This window comes from Bactrocera dorsalis, chromosome 4 (genome assembly GCF_023373825.1).
Source record: "Bactrocera dorsalis isolate Fly_Bdor chromosome 4, ASM2337382v1, whole genome shotgun sequence".
NCBI classification, from domain to species: Eukaryota; Metazoa; Arthropoda; class Insecta; order Diptera; family Tephritidae; genus Bactrocera; species Bactrocera dorsalis.
The window spans coordinates 71654921-71682081 of record NC_064306.1 but is presented as its reverse complement, the minus strand read 5'-3'; the positions used below and the strand labels follow the sequence as shown (position 1 = coordinate 71682081).

Here is a 27161-nt window from a genome sequence, read left to right as displayed (position 1 = left end):
AATGTTGTCTTCCAAAGCTGGAATAGTTGCTGGCTTATTTCTGTAGACTTTAGACTTGACGTAGCCCCACAAAAAATAGTCTAAAGGCGTTAAATCGCATGATCTTGGTGGCCAACTTACGGGTCCATTTCTTGAGATGAATTGTTGTCCGAAGTTTTCCCTCAAAATGGCCATAGAATCGCGAGCTGTGTGGCATGTAGCGCCATCTTGTTGAAACCACATGTCAACCAAGTTCAGTTCTTCCATTTTTGGCAACAAAAAGTTTGTTAGCATCGAACGATAGCGATCGCCATTCACCGTAACGTTGCGTCCAACAGCATCTTTGAAAAAATACGGTCCAATGATTCCACCAGCGTACAAACCACACCAAACAGTGCATTTTTCGGGATGCATGGGCAGTTCTTGAACGGCTTCTGGTTGCTCTTCACCCCAAATGCGGCAATTTTGCTTATTTACGTAGCCATTCAACCAGAAATGAGCCTCATCGCTGAACAAAAAGCGTAAAAGCGTAAAGCGCGAAACACATTTCGAACCGAACACTGATTTTGGTAATAAAATTCAATGATTTGCAAGCGTTGCTCGTTAGTAAGTCTATTCATGATGAAATGTCAAAGCATACTGAGCATCTTTCTCTTTGACACCATGTCTGAAATCCCACGTGATCTGTCAAATACTAATGCATGAAAATCCTAACCTCAAAAAAATCACCCGTTATTTTATTTTTGCTAAATTTAAAACTTTCTTTGTTTGTATTCACGAGGTAAAATCGAAAAAAAAACTTGAAATTGCTTATAAAATATAATTGCTCTGCTTATCGTTAATGAACTCTTATCTGTTTCTATATCTGTCTTTTGATAAAGGTTTACTTATTTTTATTTTCGCTTTTAAGAGAGGTCTAACTTCTGTTATTGATGTAGACCATATTTTGAAAGCAAAACTTGATAATGCTTTCGATAGTATTCGAGACCGGTCTCCAGTAGTGTTAAGCCTCTCCTATTATTAAAAGTTTGCGAAAGCATCGAACTATGAGTCCATAAATATCTTATAGAAATATTAGCGAAGGAATGCGCTTTAATTTGAAAATGTTTAGAGTAAAGTTGTCACTTATCTAGAATAATAAAATTGCGATTTTGGAAATTGCTGTCGAAGATATCTTTTTTTTTTTAAGTAAATTAAAAAACCTAAAACTAAGATTGCTTTATATTTGTTGTAGTAATATATACATATATCGGTCATATAAAAATTACGTGTCACGTTGTTTGTCCGCGATGGACTCCTAAACTATTGAACCGATTTTAGTAAAATTTCGCACACTGTGTCCAGTTCGGACCAACTTAGAAGATAGGATAGTAAAAATAATTCAAAATCCCATACTCTAGATCTGTAACCATATTACTAAGAACAATATTTTATAATTTATGTAGAGAACTTTACGATAAACTCGAGCAGAATTCAAGACCAGCGCCTGCCAAAATCATTCAGTATTTTTTTTCTTTGAATTTTCTGAAAGAAACTTGAGTTTGTCAGTTCAAATTTTAGCTAACACCGTAAATGGAACCTGTTTTTTTTAATTTGCGTATATTCTCGTAAGCTTTATCAACTTTCGAACCAAGTTTCAACTATGTCTAATTTTTTCGGTATCAACCAAAGAGTTTTGTAAGCAAATGTTTCCCGTTCTTATTTATTGCCTAAAGCGCTCATGTGCGTACTGTACCAAAGTGTTCGAAAATCCACGCTTTCATTTCGCTGCCCGCCATTACACTCCAAATGCAAACACTTTTATTTTATACACTTTTTATATTGCTTGATTGTTTGCTTTCCCGACCCTATTTTTTCGGGAGAGTACATAGATAAGATTGCGTCGTCTGTTGGCTGTTGCCTGTTGCCTGTTGCTTTTGCTTTCGCGATAAGATAAGCTACACTTTTATAGATTGGATATTTTCGTCGAAATGGCGACTCTTTGCATTTAAGTACACACACACACACTCGCGTGTATGTAGCCAGTTAGAGGGTACGATTGCTTGGCTGTATTTCCAGGTATGTAACGCCACATTTTTCTTAATTAAATATTTACTCATAGGCTGTTTTGTCGTGCTGTTATTAATACATGCTCGGATCCAGTGGAAAGCTATGCACATATGTATGTATGTGTGTGTGTGTGTGTAGCTGCGGTATGAGTCAAGTGATTACCGTTTGGTACGCTCGATGTCGGCCATTTTGAAGATAACATTTAGACTGATTCACACCAACCACTACCAACGCAATGTACTTGTATATGTGTGTGTGTGTGTATTGTAAATATATGTTTAATCTGCTCAAATGTACTGGGTTTAGGGTGTCGAAAGTAACATTATAGCAACGGGTTTGGCTAATTGTACACCCAAACGTGCCTGTGAACTCAAAAATAACACAAAAAAAAAAAACACTTGTAGCGCTCCAACATCATGACTGTACATATCTATGTACATAGAGATATATATTCATGTGTGTATATATAGGGTACAATACCCACCGTTCAATCAACGCAGGTGCGCCTGAGAACTACGGCAATAATATTACATTTCCTCAGCCCACTTCCTCGCGCAGTTTTTACAGTTCTCAAGTATAATTTATGGCTGGAATTCGCTTATCTATTTTCACGCAAATATCGAAAGTGTTTGTCATCGAACATCGTGATTATGACAGCTCTCCGATAGGCTCACGCTTCAATTAACTGGCACTTTACCACGCTCTGATAGCGAATATTCTTAGAAATAGGGCTAAAATGTTTATTAGAGTTACGCCAAGAACAATCAAGTGGCACTCATTGAAGCTTATTTAGTAAAAAAATATTGACAATTTACATTTGAAGTCTTCATGTGACAGAAAGCAGAGCGACTTACAGTAAAATAAATCTGAGATAATAAGAGTTTTATATATAGCACATGGCTTACAATTTAATGATAATGCCATGAGTCAAAATGATTATTTATATGATTTTTTTTTTAATTATTATATTTTTAATTTTATAGTTTTCATAAAGTTTTATGACACATTTCATGAGGAGTATTGCAAAGTACAATTTCTAACAGGATTTGCACTCTAAACGGAAGTTTTATAGCTAAGTTACTTTCTTTTAAAAATGCAAAATAAGCAAGCAAAAACTTACGCTCCGTTGAAGTTTGAAAATTTTGTTGGTTTTGTCTTTGCAACTCCCTTTCTCTTTGTTTTGATCTCCTTCGCTTATTTCCAGGCATGTATCGTATTTCTAATCAAACTTCAACTATTTTTTGTTTTTATATTCGTAATCAACTTTAACGAACCTAATATGTACCACTTTGGTCGACCACTTTTGCCATTTTGCCGCTAGAGAGATTTTTCCATCAGTGGAGACCTTTCCTGGTTTCTCGGCGAAAAACTGCGACAAGTAATTTTCACAGACTACTCTTGAAGGCAATTTTACTGCAATAAGGGAGCTCTACATTGACCGAAACAAATGGTAGTCCGATGGTTCGAGGTTAGGGCTATATGGTGGATGTCTCAAAACTTCTCAGCCAAGCTTTCCCAGTTTTTGCAGAGACATCAAAGATGTGTGTGGTCTAGCGTTATCCTGATGGAAGACGAAACACTTTCTGTTGATCAGTTCTAGCCGCTTTTTTCGATTGCTTGCTTCAGTTGTTGACAATAAAATGTAGGATCAATCGTTCGATCAGACTGGAGCAGCTATAGAGGATGATTCCTTTACAATCCCACCAAACACTCAGCATAGTCTTTCGAGGCGTCAATCCTGGCTTTGCGAACATTTGTTGAGCTTCACTACGCTTGGAGCACAATCTTCTGCTCACATTATTATCGTATTTGATCCAATTTTCGTCTCCTGTTACCATTCGCTTCAGAATTGGTTCCATTTCATTTCGTTTCAGCAAAGAATTGCAGTTGTTAACAACTCATGTTCTTTTTGTAGCCAGCCACTTTTGAATGGTTCAAACCCGTTTGATAATAAATGTTAAGTTCCTTAGCGATGTCACGGCTGCTTATGTGACGGTCCTGGTTAATATTTTCCATAATTCCATCGACTTTTTCAACGATAGATCGACCAGTGCGAGGTGCACCTTTCTCATCGAAATTTCCAGAATGGAAGCAAAGTTCCGCTCCTAAATATAGGCAACCATATAATGAATAAACGACAGCAAACTATTGCCTACAATTAAGCACATTTTGTTAGTTTAATAATATAAAATTAAAATAAAGTGTACTCTCATGATATACATACATATATGGTACATATGAAACCCGAAACTGCTTGAATATTCAACTCAGGAACTCAATTTTGCTTAAAAAATATGCTCACCAACTTGCTTGCTGTTTGCTTTACCATAACTGTATTTGCGCATTTAACTGCTTGCTTCACTGCTCCCCTTATCGCGAAACTTATTTGATATTAAAGATTCCTTGATTCTCTTGTTATTATTGCTTTTTAACTGCATACAAGCTTTATAGATGCCGCCCAATCTTTACCTTTCGCCTTATCTGTAGCTATGTCTGCCAACGCTGCGCCGCACCCTCGCTGCGCTGCGGCCCAAGTCAAGCACTGCAGCGACCAACACACCCACAAGTGTCAACGGCATCTGCAATTGCAATATTTCTCATTATGCGCCAGTGACCAACGATCGCACCGTTCCTTTAATGGCGATCGCTTGCGCTGATAATCTTATCAACGCCGCAACGCGCCAGTCGGCGCAAGCAACTTTGCCGCTGTTGCATGTACACATCTGTGTGTGTATTTGTAAATACAAATATTTGCCTTGTAGTTCTGCAAATTTCTATTATTAATTTGCGCATTCGTGTATGTTGAAGTCCAATCGAAAAAAGCCGTCATCGCCGCTTGTCTGTTGCAACAAATTGCTGGCCAGACTTTGGCAAAGCACCTGCCACGGCGCGCAATTGATTTCGATCTTGCATTTAATTTGCTTCAAGTATTATAATAATATTAAAGTGTTGTTTGTGAAAAATATGCTTTTCGCTTACAATGGCCCCAAACTTCAGTCAGCGCTCAGCTGGCGCCAGCTGTTCAAGCTGTCACGGCCACTTTTTGGCGCAGTCTTATCTATTTCTGACACTTGTGCTGTGGATCTTCCTTTTTAAAAGCTGACAATTTAATTCTGTAATTGCCTTCAAAGCAAGCTTTGTTAGATAGTCTCTTGTTTATTGCAGCATGCCTTTGAAATAAGCGCAACATTGAGTTCGAGAGGCAGTTTGGGTCGCGATTTAGTAGTAATTGTCAAGCCAGATCTGTTCTGTAATTCATTTGTTGAAGCATTTGCTGTTGAAATATTTTACTTGGAAGAATAGCTAATTTCCAGAGCTTCTGACTTCTAAATTTCTAAGATAGAAGCCCTGTCGGTATATCGAAAGCTGTAAAATCGATATATCGGTATCTGTGAAGCTCCTGACATTATTAAATTCTCAGTTAACAGGAGTTCATAATTTTTTTGATAGAAATCTCAACACTTGCTTGTAGGTAACGAATTCCAACATGCCTACATTTAGGCGCAGTTGCAAAAATTTCAAAATATTGATGGAACTGAAGGCCACACAAACCAAAAACAGAAACATATCAAGACTTATCATCAATAAAAACCTAAGAGCTGACAAAAAGTAACCATTTATAACATAAATAATATAAAAATCAAAATAGAAATTTTCGAACCTTCTCTGCCCGGAATGTATGTAGTTGGCCGGTATTTTTTATATTTTTTAAGCGCTTTATTTCGACATTTTAACGTGACATTTGCTTCTTCCGATGCACATAATTTACGATACCCTAGCATTTATATTGAGTATGTTATATGCAGGAGTGTTGTGTGTGCATGTGTTCATATGTATATATGGTATAAATATGTATGCTTCGTGCACTGCATATAGCGTCACTCAACTAATAATATACCGTTTTTATTGGGCTGTAAAACTTGCACGCGAACCATTTTTCACAAAAGTGCCAATAGAAATGTCTGTATGTATGTGACAGTTTTGAGTGAGTTTTATGCATTTGCATTTCCATTGTGCGCCAATCAGGCAACGCTTCGACCGAGTATAATTGAAATTAGTTGGATTTTGTTGGAAAATGTGTCTCGCATTGAGCGATTACTAAACCACAAATGCGCGCTTGAGCAGCGCTCGAAACTTGTGGGTGGAATTACAGACGAACGTGCATACATAATTAACATAATTTATGTAAAAGTATTTCAATTAACGCTTTTGGTGTTTGTTGCCATATAAAACCATATAAAATATTCTTTGCTCAAATTAATTATTTTTCCTCAAACAATAAGGGTTTCTTTAAGACTTTATATATGTATGTATATAGCATATATGATGCCGCATTTTTTTTTTGTTTTTAAAATTAATTTAATTTAAAACACTCTTGTAAATTTTGTTATATATTAATAAAAAATCATAATTTCCAACTGTGCATAATTTTGAATATTTTTTATTACAATAATTTTTAGTTTTGTTTCTTTGCACTCGACTTGTTTGTTTTCAATTAAAATTCATTGCAACCATCTCGCTGGATTACCACGCAAAACATGAGCTTAACTACAGAGCAGAGGCGCTTCGACGCTTACGTAAAGCACGCCTGATCGCCTCCAAGACACCAGAGTACACAGTTTGGCGCCCAAGTTTTTAGCGCTCGCATCTCTTATTTGTTTACATATTCACATAAATATGTGAAATTTCGCGATTGCCTTCATGCAATATCATTTATAATGAACCGATCGCCGAAAATATTTTATAATTGTTATTGGTAAAATATATGCTATGTTTGCTAACTAGAGAGTGACTTTTTTTTTTAGAGTAAATGCACATAACCAGCAGATCGTCTGCTTCAAATGAGAACACGAACGCTGCAAACGATTTTTACATAACTGTTTGGAATATTGCTTACAATTGATCGCGTTACTAAATGTCACAGAGTTTAGCAAAGACACACACCCAACTTGTAAGTATAGCCTACAATTAGGCACTATACCAAATGTCACACATCTTAGCGAAGACATACTCCTAACTTTTAAGTTGACAAATATTACATTTTTAACCACAGTTATTTTTCTCGAATTTAGCATTTAAAACTGCAAAATATTTTGAATAACTTCATGCCCAGTTGCTCCTCTTTGCACCACGGTTGCTTTGCTCAGTTACATACATATTCAAACGGCTCATATTTCATTTTAAATGGCCAGCAATCACCAGGCTTATCTCGAGCATAAAAATATTAATTGAAATAGCGACATTATTATTAAAGAAACCAACTGACATTTATTGGCTTTCAGAGCAAGTGTTTTGCGCAAATTAAAAAAAAAAAAAATAAACGAGCTAGAAATATGTTTGTATTTCAGTTTTTTTCCTTAACAAACAATTTGTGCAGCTGTTTTGTGGTTTATGGTTTTCCACTTAAAACCATTATGGAGTTTTATTTCCATTTATTAAATTTGTTTGAAAAAAAAGCTCCTTCATCTCGAAATTTCGGTATGTAAACACATTTGGTATTTTGTTGTGTGTATTTTTAGATTCAATGAAAATATATACATATTTATAAAATAAATAATTAACAAATAATCGAAAATGCCCAACATAGGCAAGTTTAAGAATGTCTCACTCTAACTTCTAGAATCGAACGAAAAACTCACTTCGACCTAAAATTCGATTCGATTTTCGATCTTCAATTATCGTTCAATAACGAAAAAACTGACTTAAAATTTATTTTTAAAAAAGTGGAGATAAATTGATCAGCGCTCAGAAAATGATTGAAAGACAATTCTTGGTTGAATCTGGATAACGTTGATAATTGAAATCACTAAACAAAATAAAATGTGACGATTTAAGTCAAATATGTAATGGTGTATGTTTATAGTACATACTTACATATGTTTGCCTGGCCTCCTTCTGTGCTACGCTTCGTCATATACAATAAATACTAAAATTTATGTTTGAAAATAATTAAATACTTGCGGTAAATGCGGTGAATTTATGCAATGAGATTGCCTACATACATTTGGATACTTTTATACCCAGAACAGAGTATAATTTATCACGAAGTTTTTAATTCCCAGAAGGAGACGTCGGAGACCCTATAAAATATATACGTACATGTAAGGATGATTAGTGAGAGGAGCTGCGTCGATTTAGTCATGTCCGTCTGACCGTCTGTGTGTCTGCATATACGTGAACTGGTCCGTCAAAAGCTTTAGACCGTTCATCTGATGACTATAGCATATAGTTGCTATCCAAACTGAACGAGTAAAATCAAGTGAAGGATATCGTAGCTTCGGTGCAACTTTTAAAGGGTGCTCCACTTTGAGATTCCTTACTTTTTTTAAAGAAAAAACACAGAACCTTGAAATTTTTCGAGAAATGTTTATTATAATTCGAAAGAATATTCATTGGCATTTATTTTTTGAAGATTTTCTCTTTTAAATGTTGGCCACGACTACTTGTCAGATGGTTCAATTCTCAATGACTCGTTCGAGCATTTCGACTGATGTTAAGGCTATTGAAAAAAGTACCTCTACTTGGATCACCCATTATCTTAAGAAATTAATTAAAAAGTTAGCAGCAACAGTGCCGAAACGAAAAAAATGCGATGTGAAGGTTTCAAGTTTAGAAATGAGTTCATTTGTCTGTCTGTATGTCTAAGTGTGTGTGTGTGTGTATTCAGAGTTGTATTTTATGTATTCATTGCTTTGCGCCAGTGCCGATAAGCGAAAAGGCAAATGCACATATGCGCTTTTTTATTATAGATAAATGACGGGCAGAAAAAAAGCAAACGAATGAATGCAAAACCTGGCGAGGTGCTAATTGAAATTAGTGCGCTCGCGAAAAGGTGGTGAAATTGTACGCGTAATTGCACAAAATATGGCGAACGTGCACACAAAGCCAGAAGCCACAATGACACAACCAACTCGAGCAAAAACCGCAAGAGTGGAGTGTCTATGTGTTCACACACCCATACACACACTCTAAAGGGTGCTTAATAGCAAATTCATAGAATATTTACTAAACGTGTGTATATACATGAGTTTAATGGTGTAATGAACTAATTTTATTTTATTATATTTTTTTTTGTGGGTGTCATTTTATCTGCGCTTTCCACGAAAAAATCGCAATTATCAGGAGTGCTCCAATAAATAGTTAATATATATGCAAATTGGTAGATGTATGTATGCATGTATGAGTGCACGTATATATTTAAACAAAGGCAGAAAAGTGCCTGGGCTATAAATATATTTATGTATTTATATAATATGCATCAGCAAATGGCTGCTTCCAAAGTTAAGCAGATAAAGTACAGTTACAGCGTGTTTCAAGGTTGCTTTTTGCTCTTTTTAGGTATAAATTTGTTATTTAAAATACATTTTTCCTAAATACAAGGTGTGCTTTATGACTAAATACGAATCTAAACGGACTGCGCTTGTATTTAAACTACTTTTCCACAACACTTTTAAATAAGGCATTTGGTGGTGTGCGTCTTCGCTAAAATAAAAAAAATTGTGCTTTTGAAAAATGCGCCTAATTGTAGGCAGTGTTTTTAACACTACTCTTTTAAAAGGGTTCTCCAGTCTAAGGCTTTTTGATGACACTCGCAGTCATCGCCAGGCTAAATATTATTTTGATCAAGTCACTGTGTGTGTGTAATGTGAATCAAAATTAGAGATTTCCATTAAATGCAAATTTGTCCGGAAAGTAATAGGACTGATTTTCTTCCGCCGCGACCGTACTTCGGAGCGTGCGCGCACCGACTGGATTCGGTACAGGGCGTTCCTAGCTAACGAACGAGCGGCTGGTCAGTTGTCTAAGAGCACCTGGATGTTGCTTTAGCAAGAAGTATGTTTCGGTGGCACCAGGCCTTTTTGGAGGCCCGGAGTCTCCTCGCCCAAAAAAGGGAACAGTGAGCAAATTCAAAGTGAAAACGATGTTATTTGTCTTTTTTGACATCAGAGGCATCGTCCACCATGAATTAGTTAATCCTGGAAAAATCGTCAACGCCAAATTTTACGTGGAAGTCCTCAAGATACTCAAAAGAAGAGTCAATCTGGTCCGTCGAGACATCGCAGCTGATTGGAAGTTGCACCACGACAATGCCCTGGCTCACTCGCCTTTCTTGTGAATAGCTACCTAACCAAGGCCGGCATCTGCAGCCGCCCTACAACCCAGACGTGGCCCCCCGAACTTTTTTTGTTTCCTTGCCTAAAAAGGCCCATGAAAGGCAAGCATTTTGAGACGACAGAGAGGATCCAAGCAGCATACATCCCGGCTCTCAAGCCTATTCCGGAGAATGCCTTCCGTGACGCCTTCAATGCTTGGAAATCGCGCTGGCAGCGCTTCATCGACGCAGAAGGAGCCTATTATGAAAGAAGAAAATTTAAGAATTGTAACGATTGGTTCCGGACGATACTCTGTAGACGTTAGAAACTCAAGACTTTTGTTCAGCAAGTTATACCTTTCGATTTTCATCTGAGCATGAAAAACAGAACTTGATAACTCCACAAATTTTTCTCGAGAGTGGACTTAAGAACAGTGTTAATACAGTTGTCGGTAGCGACTAACTTTCTAAGTATGCTAAGGCGTTCAAATATTTACTTGTCTACTTAAAATTATTCAATTTTATTAGTTATATTATGAATTGTATTTGCTTTGACTCGATTTCGTTTAAAACATTGAAACAGCGTTAAAAATAGGGAATTCCATAACATACAAAGGCGGTGAGTCCCAATCAGCTAAAGACCCATAAATAAGCGCTACATTTGACTTAAACATTTTAGATGTATCTTTGCTTTGTAATTTTTGGGTGTTCCCAGCAATATTTTCTGTTTAGTAATTAAGCAACTATTTGCTCACTGACTTAACTAGCTGACAAAGCAGCGAACATGTCAAGTGCACAGCTCCCAGCGTCTATACAAAAGTACTTATGTTTTTTGTTGTTGCTTTTGTTTTTGCGAAATGAAATTTTGTTTGTCGAAGGAAGCTAATATTTGAGCTTCATTGTTTTGGGCACTTCTTGGCAGCTGTATGTTATATATGTGTGTGTGTATGAGTAGTTAACAGTTTTTTCAGCTGAAAACACATTCTTTCATTTCTACTTTGTGGGCAAGCTGCGTGAGGTGCGTTGCAGATAATAAAAATTATGTTAAAACAACTCAATTTTATTCGCACAAAGGGCCTTGACTGGGTCGGGCTTGAGGCGCAAAGAACAACGGGCGTGTTGCAAGTGCGGTGACCATTACAATTGCTTTGCTTCGCATGCAATTAGAGTTGACCCAGTTGCACCGCGTGCAAAGGCGCACGCATGCGCGTGCTTACCAAAGTGCATTGCGCAATTTATGCTTTACGTATGTGCGTGTGCGTGTGTGTGTGTTGTGTGCTGGCAAAGTAAAGAGTAAACATAACTTGGACGCATAAATGACTAAGCTGAACTAACCCAATAGTTGTTGTTGCTGGTTGTGGGAAGGCTTTTTCTATTAGCTGGCTCGGGCGGGGTCATCTGCGGTTCGCTTAATGTTCGCTAAGCTCTCCAAATGCCTTAAGCAAATGCATCTTCTTTGGCTGCCCCAAAGCCAACGATCAACGAGAACAACAGTCGCACGATCATAAAGCGGTCGAAAGCTGTTTGAGCACGTCGACGCGGCTATAAACGCTGCAATGTGGGCTGTGCAACCCAGTGAGCCATGTGGCTGCTGTTCATGCAGTACTCGAGAGCCGAATCTCGAACGGTATCTTAGGCGCCTAAAGCCTTTTTAAAATGCCAGCACATTTGCTGTGTTGGGTATTCACTTAGGTTCATACGACTTGATGTATGTATGTGTAAGCCCCTTCGCCCGGTTGGTAATATAGCAGTGAAATTATTCCGCACAATGGTGTATGACGAGCCAAATTGCAATGCCGCTGCGGCATCCACGGCTACTGTGCGAACCTGTTGACCGCTGCTGATGTTGTTGCTGCTGTTGTTGCCATTGTGGCCGGCAGTTTTATTTTTGCTGTCGCTGCTGCTGGCTGATTGTCGTCAATGCCTTTGCATTTCTTGTCGCTTGAATGACTTCGAAAATAGCGGAACGACTGGGTAGAGATGCACGCACACTCGAAAGCAGACGCGAGCTTTACGAACTCGCACGCAACCTACGTAACTACGCTTATCCAAGTATTTACCTATGCACTTTGGTACGCAATAAAGCCACAGCAGAAAAAAAACGGAATGATGCTGCAAAGCCAAGTGCTTTGAACGGGCCCACAGTGGGACAACTTGTGAGCCTTGGCCAGATTAGATGCACACCGTTGAGGAATTCTTGGGTGCGAGTAGAGCATTGACAAAACTTCAAAGTCTTTAACAGAGTTCGTGATGTTCCATTTGTCTTAACATGGCGCATGGCTCAGTCCTACTCCAATGCTTTATAGTAATCTGAGCCTTCTAGACCCACGTTCAAGTGGTAAGCGTTGCTTCTCTCTTCAGAACATCATAAAGGCTTCTTATAAGCAGCAACACTACATGTCCTTATTGACCTTGACTATATATATTTTCTTGTTATAAAAATATATCTTTTATTCGGCCAGACCTTCGTAAAGAGCAAATCCAACTCTATCAGACTTTCCCAACTAACAAATTTTTAATCTGTAACAATTTCCTTCTGCTCATTTCAGCCTACGAAGGACCAAAATGCGTCGCCTCCGCTTGAAGATAGCTGGTGCTGGGAGCCAGATAACGTCAAATCCGACAACGACCACTCTTCCCAATCCTCGAGTAGCGGCAATGGCAATGAAATGGTCAATATTACCTTGGAGGAGGTTCCGCTGGGTCATAGCGCGCAGACTTCCTCCAGGAAACGTGGTGCGAATGAACAGACCGCTACGCTACAGAAGCGCAACAAGCAGTTGGAGGAGGAGAATAAACAGCTGAGTTTGTCTCTCGAAGAGTTGGACAGTCAACATAATCTGGCCATGCAGAATGTGCTTGAGCTGAAAACTGAACTTCAGGAGAAACTCAGTGCTGTTACCACTAGCTATGAGGCCCTGAAAAAGGAGCACGCTGACAAATTCATTAACAGTGAACTCGAGATGGCGCGTTTAAAGAAGCAGTTGGATACTGTGTTGCAACAGCAGAAAGCTTTTGAGACCGAGAACCAGCAGTTGCAGATGCAGGTTACCAACTATGAAGCCGAGGTAAAGAAGTCCATTGAAGACATGGCCGATTTGCAGGCGCTCCTCGATAAGAAAACGCTAGATAATGTAGAGTTAATTGAAAAGGTTAAGTCAGCTGGGCGTCTAGCAGATAAGTCTGCAGATCAAATGATGGAGCTACAACAGCGTGTGGACCAGCTAACGAAAGAACTGGAGGACGCCAAGCAAATGAAAGAGAAGAAAACATCCGAGTCTTCGACCAGTTCAATGGGTAAACACAGCGACGATGAATTCATTGTGGTGCGTGATGGTGATGCCAATTCATCGGGTCCAGCCACGCCGCCAACGAAGGAGGAGCTTAAGGACAAGATTGTGCAATTAGAAAATCGCGTTTCAGAATTGACATTGGAAAACGGCAGTTTAGCACTGAAACTACAGGACAGTGAGATGGAGAAGCAGCTGGCGGTGACGGTATTGCGTGAGAATGTGCAAGAGCTGCAGACGCGTTGTGAAGAAACTGATACAGCTCTTAAGTTAGCAAGAGAAGAACTCGAAGAACAACAAGAAAAGTTGGAGTCTTTGAAGGAAAAGGCGGCGGAAGCTGTCATCGCGCAACAGCAATTGAAAACTTTAGCTGAGGAGAAAGGCAAGATCGAAACAGAGATATTAAATATGAAGGAAAATTTGCAGAATGTTTTAGAACTGGAGAAGAGACTGCTGTTTTCCGAGAGTGAAAAAGAAACTCTTCAGATAGAGTTACAGGGAATGCGTGCTACACAGGAGCGAATTACAGAATTAGAAAGTAAAGTTCAAAATCTCATAGTGGAAAATCAACAATTACGCCTGAATGCAGAAGCCGAAACCGAGACGCAGAATTACAGCGCGGAGTTAGCCGAACGCATCAAATCATTGAACGAGGAAAACGAAACCTTGCGCGCCGAAATGGAGTCTATAGCACATTCGAAGTTTAGAGAAGCCATTGCAGAAGAGAAGCAAGAAATCACTGATCTGGATGCCGATGACGATGAGCCCCTGACTGTAGACAAAATAAAAGAGCTGCTTAGCTCACACATCAAGTCAAAACTCACCGGTGAAATGGAGGAGGCCTGTCGAGCAGTGCAGGAACGTGTTACGAGAACCGTTAACGAAATGGAACGCAATATATCTCGACTGTCCGAAGAACTGCTCGATCTGCAGGATAGTAAACTGGTTTGGGACCATGAGAAAAAGACGCTAGAAGCAGACATTTCCCAATACATACTACAATGTGACGAGCTAATGAAGAACAATGAGATACTGCTGAACGAGCTAGAGAACTATAAGCGCAACAAGCTCGAGACGATACAGGAGCACAATGAGCAGAGTGTTATGGATTTAGAAGCCGAGTTAGAAGAAGCCTCCAAAATGAACGAGACGTTAGAACAGGAATACGTAGAACAGAAAGAGAAAAACGAAGAGCTGGAGCGAGAGAAACAGACGCTGACTGAGGAATTGCGCGCCGCCCAACAACAGTGTGAGGAATTGCGCAGTGCTGAGAAAGAACTTAAAATACAGCTTGAAACATTGGAAATCGAAAAGGGAAATATGCTTTTCGAATTGAACGAGCAGAAATCGTTGGACTCTAAGCAAACTGACGACGATGCGCTACTGAAGAACGCCGAGGAGAAATGTCAAAATTTAGAGAGCCAATTGGCGCATCTGAGCAAAGATCACGCGGATCTGGTAGCAGCGCTGCAGACACAGAAAGCAGCATTGCAGGAAGCTATAATAAAACGAGAGGAAGCCGAAAGAGGCCTTCTGGAAAAAGATATGCTGATAAAGCGCCTAGACGAAAATCTGAAAGAGGATCGTAGCGGTGAAATGCAGAAGAAACTCGATAACCTCTCTTCGCTTAATCGCGGGTTAGAAGAGAACTTATTGGCGAAAGATATAGTGTTAGAAAGTCAAAAGAAAGAACTGCTGCAAGCACAAACCAATTTGGATTTGTCCGTTGATAAAGTGCATGAACTGGAAGAGTTAGTTGCTGAAAAGGAGAAAGCATTGGAAACTTCACGTATACTTCTGGAGGAGAGCGGAAAGGCAAAGGACGAACTGAGTGAACAGTTACGGCAACAGAAAATAAATGTCGAACAGTTAACGCAACTGAAGCAGGAGAAAGAAACTCTTCTAAACGAATTCGAAGAGCTAAAGAAGAAGTGTGAAGCGCATAGTGACGAGCTGAAGGCGTTGCAAGAATCGTCAGTCACATCCACCAGCAATGATGCCTCTGCAATCACACGCATTACCCAACTGGAAGCCGAACTCCTGGCAACAGTTGATCTGCAGAAGTCCGTCGCAACGTTGAACTACGAGAAGAACGAAATGATTAAGGCGTTGCAACAGAAGCATGCCGAGAACATGCAATACTACACCGAAATCCAACGCTTGCAAGGACTCCTGCAACAGCAGCAACAACAAACCGCTCAAGTGACACCTTATGATAAGTGCACGACGCATGAGAGCACGCTCAGCGAACTGCGCAAAGAGTTGGAAAAGCAGCAGGATCAAATTAAATTCCTCAAAGAGAAGTCCGACATATTAACAACCAATTTGTTGACGGAGCAGACCAATCAGCGTTTGGTGAATCAGGAGAAGGCGGACGTGGAAGAGCAGAACGTAGCCATTCGTAAGGATTTGGAGCGGCTACGAGAGCATCTGCTGGAGATCGAGGACTTGCACACACAGGAGACGGTCGAAATGCAGCGTGAGCTGGAGGAGACCAAAGCTAAAATGGTTGCGCTGCAGGACGACGTCGCGAAATCAAGCAATGCGTACACATCGGCAAGGTAACTATAATATCTTGTGTGTGGTGTGGTGAAAAGGAAGCTATACGTGTTGGCTTTGGTTAGTTCGTCGTTTAGAGATGTGATGTTTGAAGGAGATTTCAGTACGAGAGTTGGGGTCTAAAAAACTTCTTTTGGGTTTATCATGGGTCAAGTGTGTTATATGCCATGTGAAGCAACGGGAGCTCAGCGCAGGGGATAAATAATGAATGTGTCTAAATTTTTCGAAAGAGTTTCTCGTTCGGTGGAGACCGAATTTTAATAATTAATTCCAGAAAATGTGTTTTTAATATATTTTGCCGAGAAGAATGGCAAACAGCTTAAAAGTGTGGAAAAAAATTAGAATATTTCGAGGTAATTAAATTGCATTGAAATAGGGAAACGTGCTTTTATGAAATTTATAAGTTCTTTGTAGATATATTTGTGTTGGTAACGCCATACTTGGCGTTGTGTACTCAAGTGTTAGTTCACACATACACACATGTTTGCTTGTATGCTTATGTATTTACACAAACTGAGATACGAGTATTATTTCGCTCCACCTGCCGCGTTGCGCGTTGCGCGCTGGGCGTTGCGGGTACAGTAAGCATTAAAAATAGAAAACGCCTTGAAAGTATAGTAAAAATTATCACCTAATTATCGGGCAAACAATATGTTTTGAGCTCCAAGCGTCCGCACGCGGCGGGGGCGGGCAGCGCATACAACGCGAAGACCGAGACAAAGCCAGCCAGCCAAATGCACACACACGGACGGCAACAACGACTGTATACATTGGCGGAGCATGAAATTACCGACGTTTCGTCATCGTGCCTGTGCCTTTGCCGTGCTTTCTGTTTGTTTTTCTTCGGTTTACGCCATTATTGCACCGGCGCACACGGCAACAAGGCAACCACACAACAGCAGCAGCAGCAATAGTAACTGTTATCGCTTTTAAGCCTTTCGTTAAGCTTCGTCACGACTCATGGCAATTGCTTTGCCAAGCGATAACGTGTCACAAAGCGTTCGAAATTAGTTGAGTTCGGCAGCGCGGCGGTGTAGGTGCTGCCAGAGGGCAGCAGGTGATATTTTAGTGCGATCGGTGTCAGCACAGCCGTTTGGCGCTTGCTGCTGCTTCTGAGCCATTAGTACAACTGCAACCAATGCGCATTTGCAATGCCATAGCAAAATTAGAACATTTGCGCGGGCGGGTGGACGCGTTACGGCACGCGGGGGCCGGTGGCTGGTCGCCGGTGGTTGTTCGCGGGGCCAGCGCTGGTACGCTTCAAGGCAATTCATTAGTTTCGTAATGGCCATAAAACAAATTACATTTATGCACCTAGGGCTATCATAATTTCTAAGAAAATAAATTTAACTAACGCATTCTTCAATTTTCCACAGTATACGCGCCAATCAGCACGCCGAGACGTTACAAGCGCAGTACGCCCTTGTGATACAGCAGCGCGACGAGTTAGTGAACAAGCTGAGCTTGGCCGAAGATCGAGAGTCGAAGAATCAGGCGGCGTTGTGCAATCTGCAGTGCGCGCTCGAGCAGTTCCAAAATGGTGAGTTGGCAAATCGACGCAACTAAGAAAATCATGTAAAATTAAAAATAAAACCAAAATAAGTAGACTTGGCTTGAATGTTTCATCAATTATTATAACTTTACTCTCTTTGCCCCGACAGACAAGCAGAACGACATCAAAGCCGCCACCCACAGCATACGCAAGGAGTTGCAGCAAGAGCAGCAGAAGCAGGCGCAGTTGCAGGCGGAGATCGGCGCACTGCAGCAGCAGCTGAGCGAGGCCAAGCAGGGCCTGTGCGCCGCGGCACGGCTCGGCGACCAGTTGGAGGGGTGTCAGCGCACAATTGCCGTGCTGCGCGAAGAAGGTGAATATGGTGTTCATATCAAAACTTATATAAATTGTAAATAAACCGGTGAAAAGTAAACGAAAATTGGTGAACTGCATCTTGTATACTAACCCAAAGCAAGTAACCATATGTGATTACACACGTATATACATATATTAAATGCAAATAAATAAACTGGAATTTGTTGTTACTAACCACCAAAGCACCCTACCACCAAGTACCACGTCAGCCATAAGGGAAATCTTCAATAACAGCACGCAAACTGGCATTTGGCATTAACGAACCGTTTAAGTATTTCTAAATAATTAACGCTTTGAGGAAAATACTAAAGAAAAACGACAAGGAAAATGTATATTAATAATAACAAAAAAACTATTGAATTGTTAACAATTGTTGCAAAGTTAAAGTTTCCCTTAAGCCACGCTGATTGATTCTTAAAGGTAAATATCAGCTGGTAATTCTGGGATTTTATCAATTTTCAAACACTCGGAATTTCAGTTGGTATACACTTTTACGAATTCTATGTAGTCATCGCAATGCAAAAGAAAAAAACCCAACAAAAATTGTTTAAAAAATCACAAAAATATGTAATTATCATGCGCATCATCACAACACCAACAGCACCATATCTATCAAAGACATAACCTAGTTCGCTATATAATTATAATAACAAGAAACAATTTATGAAATCACTGTCATCATTCACTGTCACACTCGCTATGCTCGTAAGAAATCCATAATCGATCACCATAATTATGATAGCCTTTCCATCACATATGCCTAACCATCACGTCGGGCACATCGCTGGCGCGTACAAGCGTTAAGTGGCCTATGACCTGAGCTGGCAGTACTTAAGGTTCGACGGCATGGAAATCTGTGACTTCCTTGGCGACTTTATGCGCTGCTACCCTTAGGTTTTTACTATATAACACAAATTCATAGTTACATACATACTAACATTTTTATGGCACTCAGTCGAGATATAAGTAAAATATTTAAATAAGTTTCAATCTTCTTATTGTGGAGACTTTTTGCTATAATTTTTTTTTATTTGGTAAAAGTTATTACCTTTAGTTTAGTTAATTGCATTTCCTCTGCTATCATTATAGAGTGAGGTTACGATGAAAAGCTAGTAAGCTTTCCATTATATTTTGTTATATTTCTGAGTAAAGAAGACTCTGTGAATAAGACTCTAAATGTAAAAAAAAACAAATAATTTAAAAGTTTTCAAACCTGCTTTAGCAGATAAGAGAAAATGGAACCGCTAAATTAAAAAAAAAAATGGAGCTGATAATATATTTAAATTTTTCATTTTATCGTTCTAAATATTCTAACTCAAGTTGAAAAGTATTCACTACTCAAATCTCCAACATTGTTTCTGAGCAGTATAGCCCGAACCAGCGTTCTCAACATTAGCTGTTCTTTTATATAGAAATTACACTGTTTCTGGACTTGAGAAAAATATGGTAACCAACAAATGAGATTCACCAATGTGTATCAAATCTTTATTGTAATATTCTAATAGAGATTTATTAATTTAATTTAAGTAAGCTTGCACATTAAGTACTCTCCTGGGTGCTTCTTCCTATAGATTGTCTCACAAGAAATTTAATAACAACAATAAATATATTACTGGAACCAATCAATATTGTAAAATATGTGCAGAATGTCAAATTTTGGGAAATATATCTAGAAGTTAGTGTTATAGTTAGAACATAGTGTTTCTCTGTAGACATTTTCGAATATGTTCGCAACATTTCGGGCATTGTCTTTTTCTTATCTGGTCGCTAATAATCCATTGAGATACAATTTTCATCGTGACAATGTCAGAATGAACGAAGCAAAAGTTCTATGTAGATCAGTCATAACTCTTTCTTCAAAAGCGGTTGTAAAATCAATATATATCTACTTTAAACTGTGGTTTCAGCTAAAAAGATCAATATCGATCGTCACTATGAAGTTTTCTTCCAGTTTAAGGCTCCTTTGCATAGAATTTTTTTGAATAAACTGAATTAGTTAAAGTTTTGATTTTTAACTCAATTTCAAAATACTTTTTCTTAAAGTAATTTTTAAAATTTGATTTTTTCCCCTTCATTACTTCTCGCTTTTCCCATTGCAATCACGCTAATTCGCCGTTATAGTTTCAATACTTTCGTAAGCTTAACTTTGTAATTTACATTTCTATATACTTTATTTTAGTTATTTACTTTTGTTTTTTTTTATTGTTTTAGACAAACGTGACCAGACAATCAGCTAATTAGTTTGCGTTTATATTTTTAAGAACTCTAGTAATTCAGTTTTCTTTGTTTAGGTCCTTTTCTACACACGATCTTTCATTTCGAATTTACCGTTTTAGTTACTAGTCACTTACGCTTTCCAGTTTCTTCCTCTTATGTTCCACTACTTGTATTTAATTCAGTATAATTTATGTTGATTTGTAATTTGATTTTTTTCACATTTGGATTTATCATTTATTTACTCGATTTATCTACTTTTTTGCGTGCCTAGTGTCCAATGCAAAATTGGTTAATCTCAATTTGTAACTGTGAGCGAATTCGATATGCTGAACTCACGTTGCATATGGAGATTGCCCGAGGTTGCATCCGTTTCTACATTTTGTTTTTGTTCTACTGTTCTTGTTGTTGATGATTATTTATTATACACACAATGATTTGAATTGGTTTTAGTTAATTTTTACTTTAATTTGATTTGATTTGGTACTTTCATAATTATTTGCATACATTGCCTGCGTTTTCTGCCATACACTTTTTGCCGCCACTGTTCTCAATACATTTTTAAAATTGTAACCAAAATTAAAGTGAACAAATGTAAAGAAGTTTCCCACATTCCAAACCTTTAACTCCCTCAATTGAAATATACGAACCCCCACACTCCTCTCACAACGAATGCTGAACGTGCCACTCGGCTCCTTTAAGTGCGTTCGTCCGGTTGAGTATTACATCAGGTACTGGTGTGCTATCGCTTGTTAAATCTACCAGTACTTATGTCATACTGTCCCGGATGCCACGCCCAATTCTGCATGCAAAATAACAACGCTGGAAAAATTAAACAAAAACAAAAGCAAAAACCAACTAAACGAAAGATGAATGCCTGCAAAGAGAAGTGCTTGGAAAATTAACTCACTAAATGATTTATACACTTTAATAAATTTCCTATTTTATTTTTGTTTATTATCTTCGCCATTACTTGAATTAACATCACTCGCTTACGTGCATATATATTCTCCACAGTTGAAACGCTGAAGCAGCAGAATGAGCAGCTATCCACGAAGCTGAAGCTCAGCGAGTCTAGTCAGTCGGACAAAATCGAGAAGAGTCTCATAAAGAGCTTGCTGATCGGCTATGTGGTGAGCAGCAATCCGAATGACAAGAATCAAGTGCTGCGCATGATTTCGTCTGTGTTGGACTTTTCGCAAAGCGAATCGGACAAAGTGGGCCTCAACAAGCAACAGTCGAGTTGGCTGGGCGCTATACTGGGCGGCGGTGCAGGCGCGCAAGGTAAACGTTTCTGATGACTTAGTGTACGAACTATAGCTAAAATTTCTATTTTCCGTTTGCAGGTGTACATTCCAAGGAGAATTTGGTGCAGGCTTTTGTGCAATTTCTCGAACAGGAGTCACAGCCTAAGCCCGATGACGCCAACATGCCCAATTTATTGAACATCACTCAACAAAGCAGTCCGCCAACAGGCTCAGTCAGTCAGTCCGCCCGCCGCGTATCCACATCGAGCAACAGTGGCGCAGCTGCTGCGGCCGCCAGCATGCCGGCGCCCATTCCTATACAGCCCCTGCTGGTGAATGACTTTGCACCGTCGCGCAATTCCAGCTCAATTCTAAAGGATATTCTGAATGATTCTTGATTGTTGTAAGATCGCTTCTTGCATTTCATGCTGTAGTTACCTTTATTTTTTTACTCATACTGTACTATAAATTACTTGCGTACTCGTACCACTTTAGCACTTTTGCATCGGAGTTAAATCCTCTCTTAGAATTAGTAAGTGTATCTACAATAGATTTTTTTGTTTTTGCGTTAAAGTGTTGGTTGTATCTGATCTGTTATGTCTTCTATTTTTTATTTTTAATTTTCAATATATATATACTTGTATTGTTCACTATTTGGTCTAGTTATAAATGAATGTAAATAAATATGTATAATAAATAACACACATAAATATATATCATAAACCGACTTATCTCTGGAGGGCGTTAGTTTGTGAAAATAATTAAAATGATCAAATAAATAAAAAGATAAGCGTTAAAGAAAAAGTTCTTCCAAAATTAAACTTCATTGCCACTTTAAACTAGAGTAGACTCTAGATATCGGTGGTTGACAAAATAAATGTAAAATTATTTCTGTATAACAAGCTTAAAAGTCAGAACAGACTTTGTGTAGAGTTGCCACACGTTCAAAATTTGTCAGTATTACTATATTGGTGTCTATTGGGAGATATTGTATTTGCGAGATCTTTGATCTTTTCGAGAGAAATGAGTTAGTAAGTTTCATGGGCCATACATCTAAGTATTTTATTATCGGAATCTTTCAGTAGGTTAGGGAGTAGCGTAGCTTTTCAAACGCTGACCCCAAGTGTTTGAAGCGTTGTTTTGCTAGTGCAAAACAAATGCACAAGAGATGATCCATTGTGTGCTTGGTACCTTGCTCTTGATATTTCCTGCAGTCATCCATTCTGTAGGCGTGTGCCGCCACCAGACGATGACCAGTGGGTAGTCCAATCATGTTTCCACAGTCTCTTCTATCAAGAATGAGCGGGAACTTTTTGTATTTTTAACCTCTCGCTTTGCACATGACCTCTGTAGTTTTGTATCCCGATAGATTATTCCATCGAACTTTAATCTTTTTGGCCGTGTTTCTGTCCAGATTGTCGTATAGACAAAGCACTGCCTTGATTACTGTTCGGCTATCTACGCAAATGTGTACTATGGAGTTGTCTGCAGACGCATTGGAGGCCAGCTCCACGTCTTTCCTAATAGTAAAGAACTTTGTTGGAGTGGTCCGGCAACTATAAGGGTGTCTTATGCCTAACTCTGGATAATATATCCCCACACCAACTCCATCCTCCATTTTCCAGTCATCCGTATAAATAAACTGCCATTACTCACTGCGCTATGCTCCAAAGTTCTTTATGTAAATTCTTCTGCAGTCAGTATCCGCCCCGTCGATTTTGCTACTCAGTTTACAGCGAAGAAGCCTATAGGTGGCATGCATTTGTCTACACGTATATAAGGTATAACAGCCTTTCTCGCTCTTTCTTCCAAATTGTGTTTTCACAACAGTTTTCCAAAACTACCCCAAGGTACTTGGAGCGGTCCTTAAGAAAGAGTTGTATCCTGTTTAACGAGGTGGCCCTCCATCTATGGGTTTTTTATTTTCTTCAGAACACAAGCACAGACCAGACCGGCTTTCGATTCCCAATTCTGAACTGTTTTAAGGGATCAGTTTATTCACCACTAAAGTCCACAGGTGCGAAGATAGCACCACATCTCATACCTCTTCAGACTTCTTTGGTCATTTTAGCGTCGTCGTGCTGCTCTTATCATTCTAGAGATCGAGTGGCTTCTGATCTAACGTTGTAAAGTCGAATCAACATCTATTGGCGGATACTATTGAGAATAGTTTCTTTAAAAACGTTGTTGAATGCTCCAGAAATGTCCTGAATTACTCCAAGAGGGTATTTCTTATATTCAAGAGTGCTTTTGATATAAAATACTAGTGTTTGGAGATCAGTATCTATTGATGTGCCTTTTACGTGTTGTGCTTGGACAGGCTTTCGGAAGGTGCTGCATTCCTGATGTGGACGGCTAAGTCTTTTGCTAACGTTTTCAGCAGTTTTTAGCTTATAGGTCTAAACTCCTAAACAAATAAACGCTGTACATAGGCTCACTGCTATTCTAGTAACAAGTGCTTTCCGAACTACTCAAGCAACGCTGTTGAAGCTAGTATGCCACCCATTGTCATCCAGAGATACGAATTCGGTCGATGGACCAGCTATTAGAGCCGTCTGTCGGTGTAAAAAAAAGAGGAAAGAACCAAAAGCTTTACAATGTGGCAGCAATGGTAGCGAACCTCAACTAAAGGACGGTGGACCTGCCGATTAGTCACGGACATCCATTCATGTATGTATAGATAGACAACATGGGAACTTTGTCTTCCATCTACTCAAATGCTGAGTGGATTCTTTCGAAGCCGATTCCATCACAATCTTAGTCCCTAAATAAGATATATACAGTATATTAAGTGTCAGTCAATCCATATGATGACACTTAAAGCCTTTCTCTCTCCCATGAAGTAATATTTAATCCGGTAGATTCGTGGTAGAGATAGAGTTGGGAGTAACTTAGGTTTAGCGGATTAAAGTTCCATACTCCGGCTTTCAATGCTTTCTCCTACTATTAAAAAAATAAAAGGCTTAAATTCTTTCGAGTAGGTTAGGGTTGTTTCTACCGCCTTCGGTATGAAAACTACGCGAATCACTCAGGAGTGCGGCATGTTGCCGAACTTCGTTTACCCACTAGAAATCGCCTTTAGCCACGGCACGGATAGAAAAAATTGAAAAAATTTTATTTTTTCGCTATTCTCTGTTAAATATTTGTTTAAATCAATATCATTATTTTCCTTAAAAAATGTTTCGTATAAACATTTCTTTAGATATTCTTACCTCAGACAAATTGTTCCTTATTTCAATATTTTTTCTAGATTAAAACAAGTTTATTTCACATTTAGACACAAAATCTCAGTTATTTTCTGTATTTCTCATTCATATTTCGTGTGTGTTTTGTTATAAATTTCGTTAAATCAATTATTATTTTTTCGCTAACATTTCACTTAAAATAATTTAAATACATACTTTTATATGTAAATAGGAGGTACATACATGAAACTAAAAAATTAAGAAAAAACAATTTAGTAAAAAATAGTTCAGCAATTAAGAAGAGACTTACATATATACATACATATGAAAACAGTTATTTTCCTATAACACTAGAAGCTACGAATTCATTATTTTATTATGGAAAACAGTTTTTGGGCAATCGCAAGGGCTTCTAAGTAACGGCTACTATATAATATATATAATATAGTATGACAAGATATACATACAAATGGTGTAAAGTTGAACGTAATAAATAATTTACAAATATATATTTATTTATACAGGAGTGATTCAACTACTAACACTCGCACACAGCTACACACAGGCGTATAACTGTAACAATTTGGCTTCAACAGGCAAACAAATGTTTGTTGTAACTGGGAGCTTACGCGCTGACTTCCAGATTATATAAATAATACACACCTGTACATATCTATGTACATATGTACATACTGTGATATATGTATGTATATTCTAGAAGTCAGTCACTCGCAATATGATCAAAAGTGTTTCTTTCTTTTTTTAAATTAAATTAAATTTAATTAATTGGTATATAATTCCATAGTGTAATATTCCACAAACAATTCAAATACTAATTGGGGGCTAACATTTAATGTATGTATGTATGTATCGCTTAAACTCTCATCAAATTCAACACTCTCCTCGCCTAAAACGCTTATTCCACGCTCAACAATCTTATGTATAATTCTTCTGAGTGTGTGTAGAGTAAATATAGTATTTGTATATACAAGAAACTAACAGCAACTATACATACTCGTCAAGATGTGTATATATAAGTGTATGTATGTGTAAATATATGGTGTGTAATATATATAATGAATATGCTAATTTTCATTGCGCTAAGAAATAGTTAACTTTTTAGAATTCTCCACATAAAATCTAGTTAAAATATGTCGCTAACATTTATATGTGCTGCTTCTTGTTCATAAATACTATTTATGTATATAAAAAGAATTTCTGAAACTTGAAAATAAAACGCACGACTGCTGCCTTGTGCTAGTTCGGCTCACTTCGCTCAGCTGCGTCAGGTCTCTCTCTTACTTAGTTCGTTAATAGTGTTATAAAATTATATAATAGTTCTCGTTATGAAGAAAGTCTTCTCTTTTCTGCTTCTTCTTGATCATATTTAAATATTTTTAGTTCCATATAAATATATTTTAGTTATATATATTTATATTTTTTTTAGTTGCAATATCATTGTTAAATACTATTTTATATAAAATTTACAAGACTTAAATTATAGTGAGGAAGTATACAAAAATGATTTCTTTCGCTGATCGTACAAATATAAAAAATTCTTTTTGGCTTTGAGTAAAATATAAGTTTTCATGAAAGCATAACTCCTTTCTGTAGGAGCTTGTGTTTATCTCTGTTAGTGTGCTATAGATTGGCTAGTAGGGATGCTTTGTTGGAAGAGTTTCTATTTTCAATATTTTTATGTGAATAAGAGAGTAAGTTTGTACGTATTCTATGTGTCACTAGAAATACGAAGGATATTCTTCTAAAAAATTGGTAGATTTTAGTTGTTGTTTTTAAATAAATTTTTGGTTTTCAGAGGACTGGGTTGAGAAGAGAGATTTAAAAAATTAAGAACGGTATGAATGAAAAATACGAAAATTAAGAAATAATGGGAATAAAAAAGTAAGATGATAACACAAATATGAACTCATACCACAAAAAAAAAATAGATAAAGTAAAAATTATAATTAACAAAACTAAAGTAAAAATTACAAATGCAAAGAAAAAAAATAATAATAAAAAAAGAAATAATTAAAAAAATTTAATTAAAAAAAAGTACGTACAAAACAAAAAATAAATAACAACAAACTAAAAAATTACTAAAAACAACAAAAAAAACTCAACAAACAAATTTCAATGCAGCTTAGAAAATTAAGGTTATGGTAACAAAGACAATTTGCAAGATTTTTCTGTTTTGCATAATTTTGACATTTGACATACTTAGAAAAAAAACAAAGAAATTATGTACAAAAAAAATAATTAAAAACAAAAACAAAAAAAATGTTCAAAAAAAATTGTGATAATTAAAAAAAAAAACAACAAAAAAATTAATATGAAAAAAATATTAAAAAAAAAAAACAAAAAAAAAATTAAATAAAAAGAAACTAAAATTGAAAAGAAATAATGTTAAAAAACTTAAATAAAAAAAAACAATTAAAAACAAAAACAAAAAAATTATAATAATAATTATAATAATTAAAAAATTAATAATAAAAAATAAAACACCAAAAATTAATGATAACAAAATAAAAACAACAATGAAAAAAGAAACTAAAATTACAAAAAAAATAATATTAAAAAAATTAAATACAAAAAAAAATAATTAAAAACAAAAGAAATATTTAACAAAATTATAATAATTAAAAAATTAATAATAAAAAATAAAACACCAAAAAAATT

At 37.5% G+C, this 27161-nt stretch overlaps 1 protein-coding gene across 2 annotated transcripts in view; it reads left to right on the top strand.

The window, feature by feature from the left end:
- LOC105225565 (thyroid receptor-interacting protein 11) overlaps nt 1-22011 on the top strand; it is a 46949-nt gene extending 24938 nt beyond the window's left edge. For both annotated transcript variants that reach the window (XM_011204093.4, XM_049456386.1), the window contains 5 exons: nt 12670-15971; nt 17346-17509; nt 17631-17834; nt 21068-21334; nt 21397-22011. In XM_011204093.4, coding sequence (XP_011202395.3) covers nt 12670-15971; nt 17346-17509; nt 17631-17834; nt 21068-21334; nt 21397-21695 — 4236 coding nt within the window. In that variant the 3' untranslated portion in view covers nt 21696-22011. The remainder of the gene's footprint in view (nt 1-12669; nt 15972-17345; nt 17510-17630; nt 17835-21067; nt 21335-21396) is intronic.
- The last annotated feature ends 5150 nt before the right edge of the window (nt 22012-27161 follow it).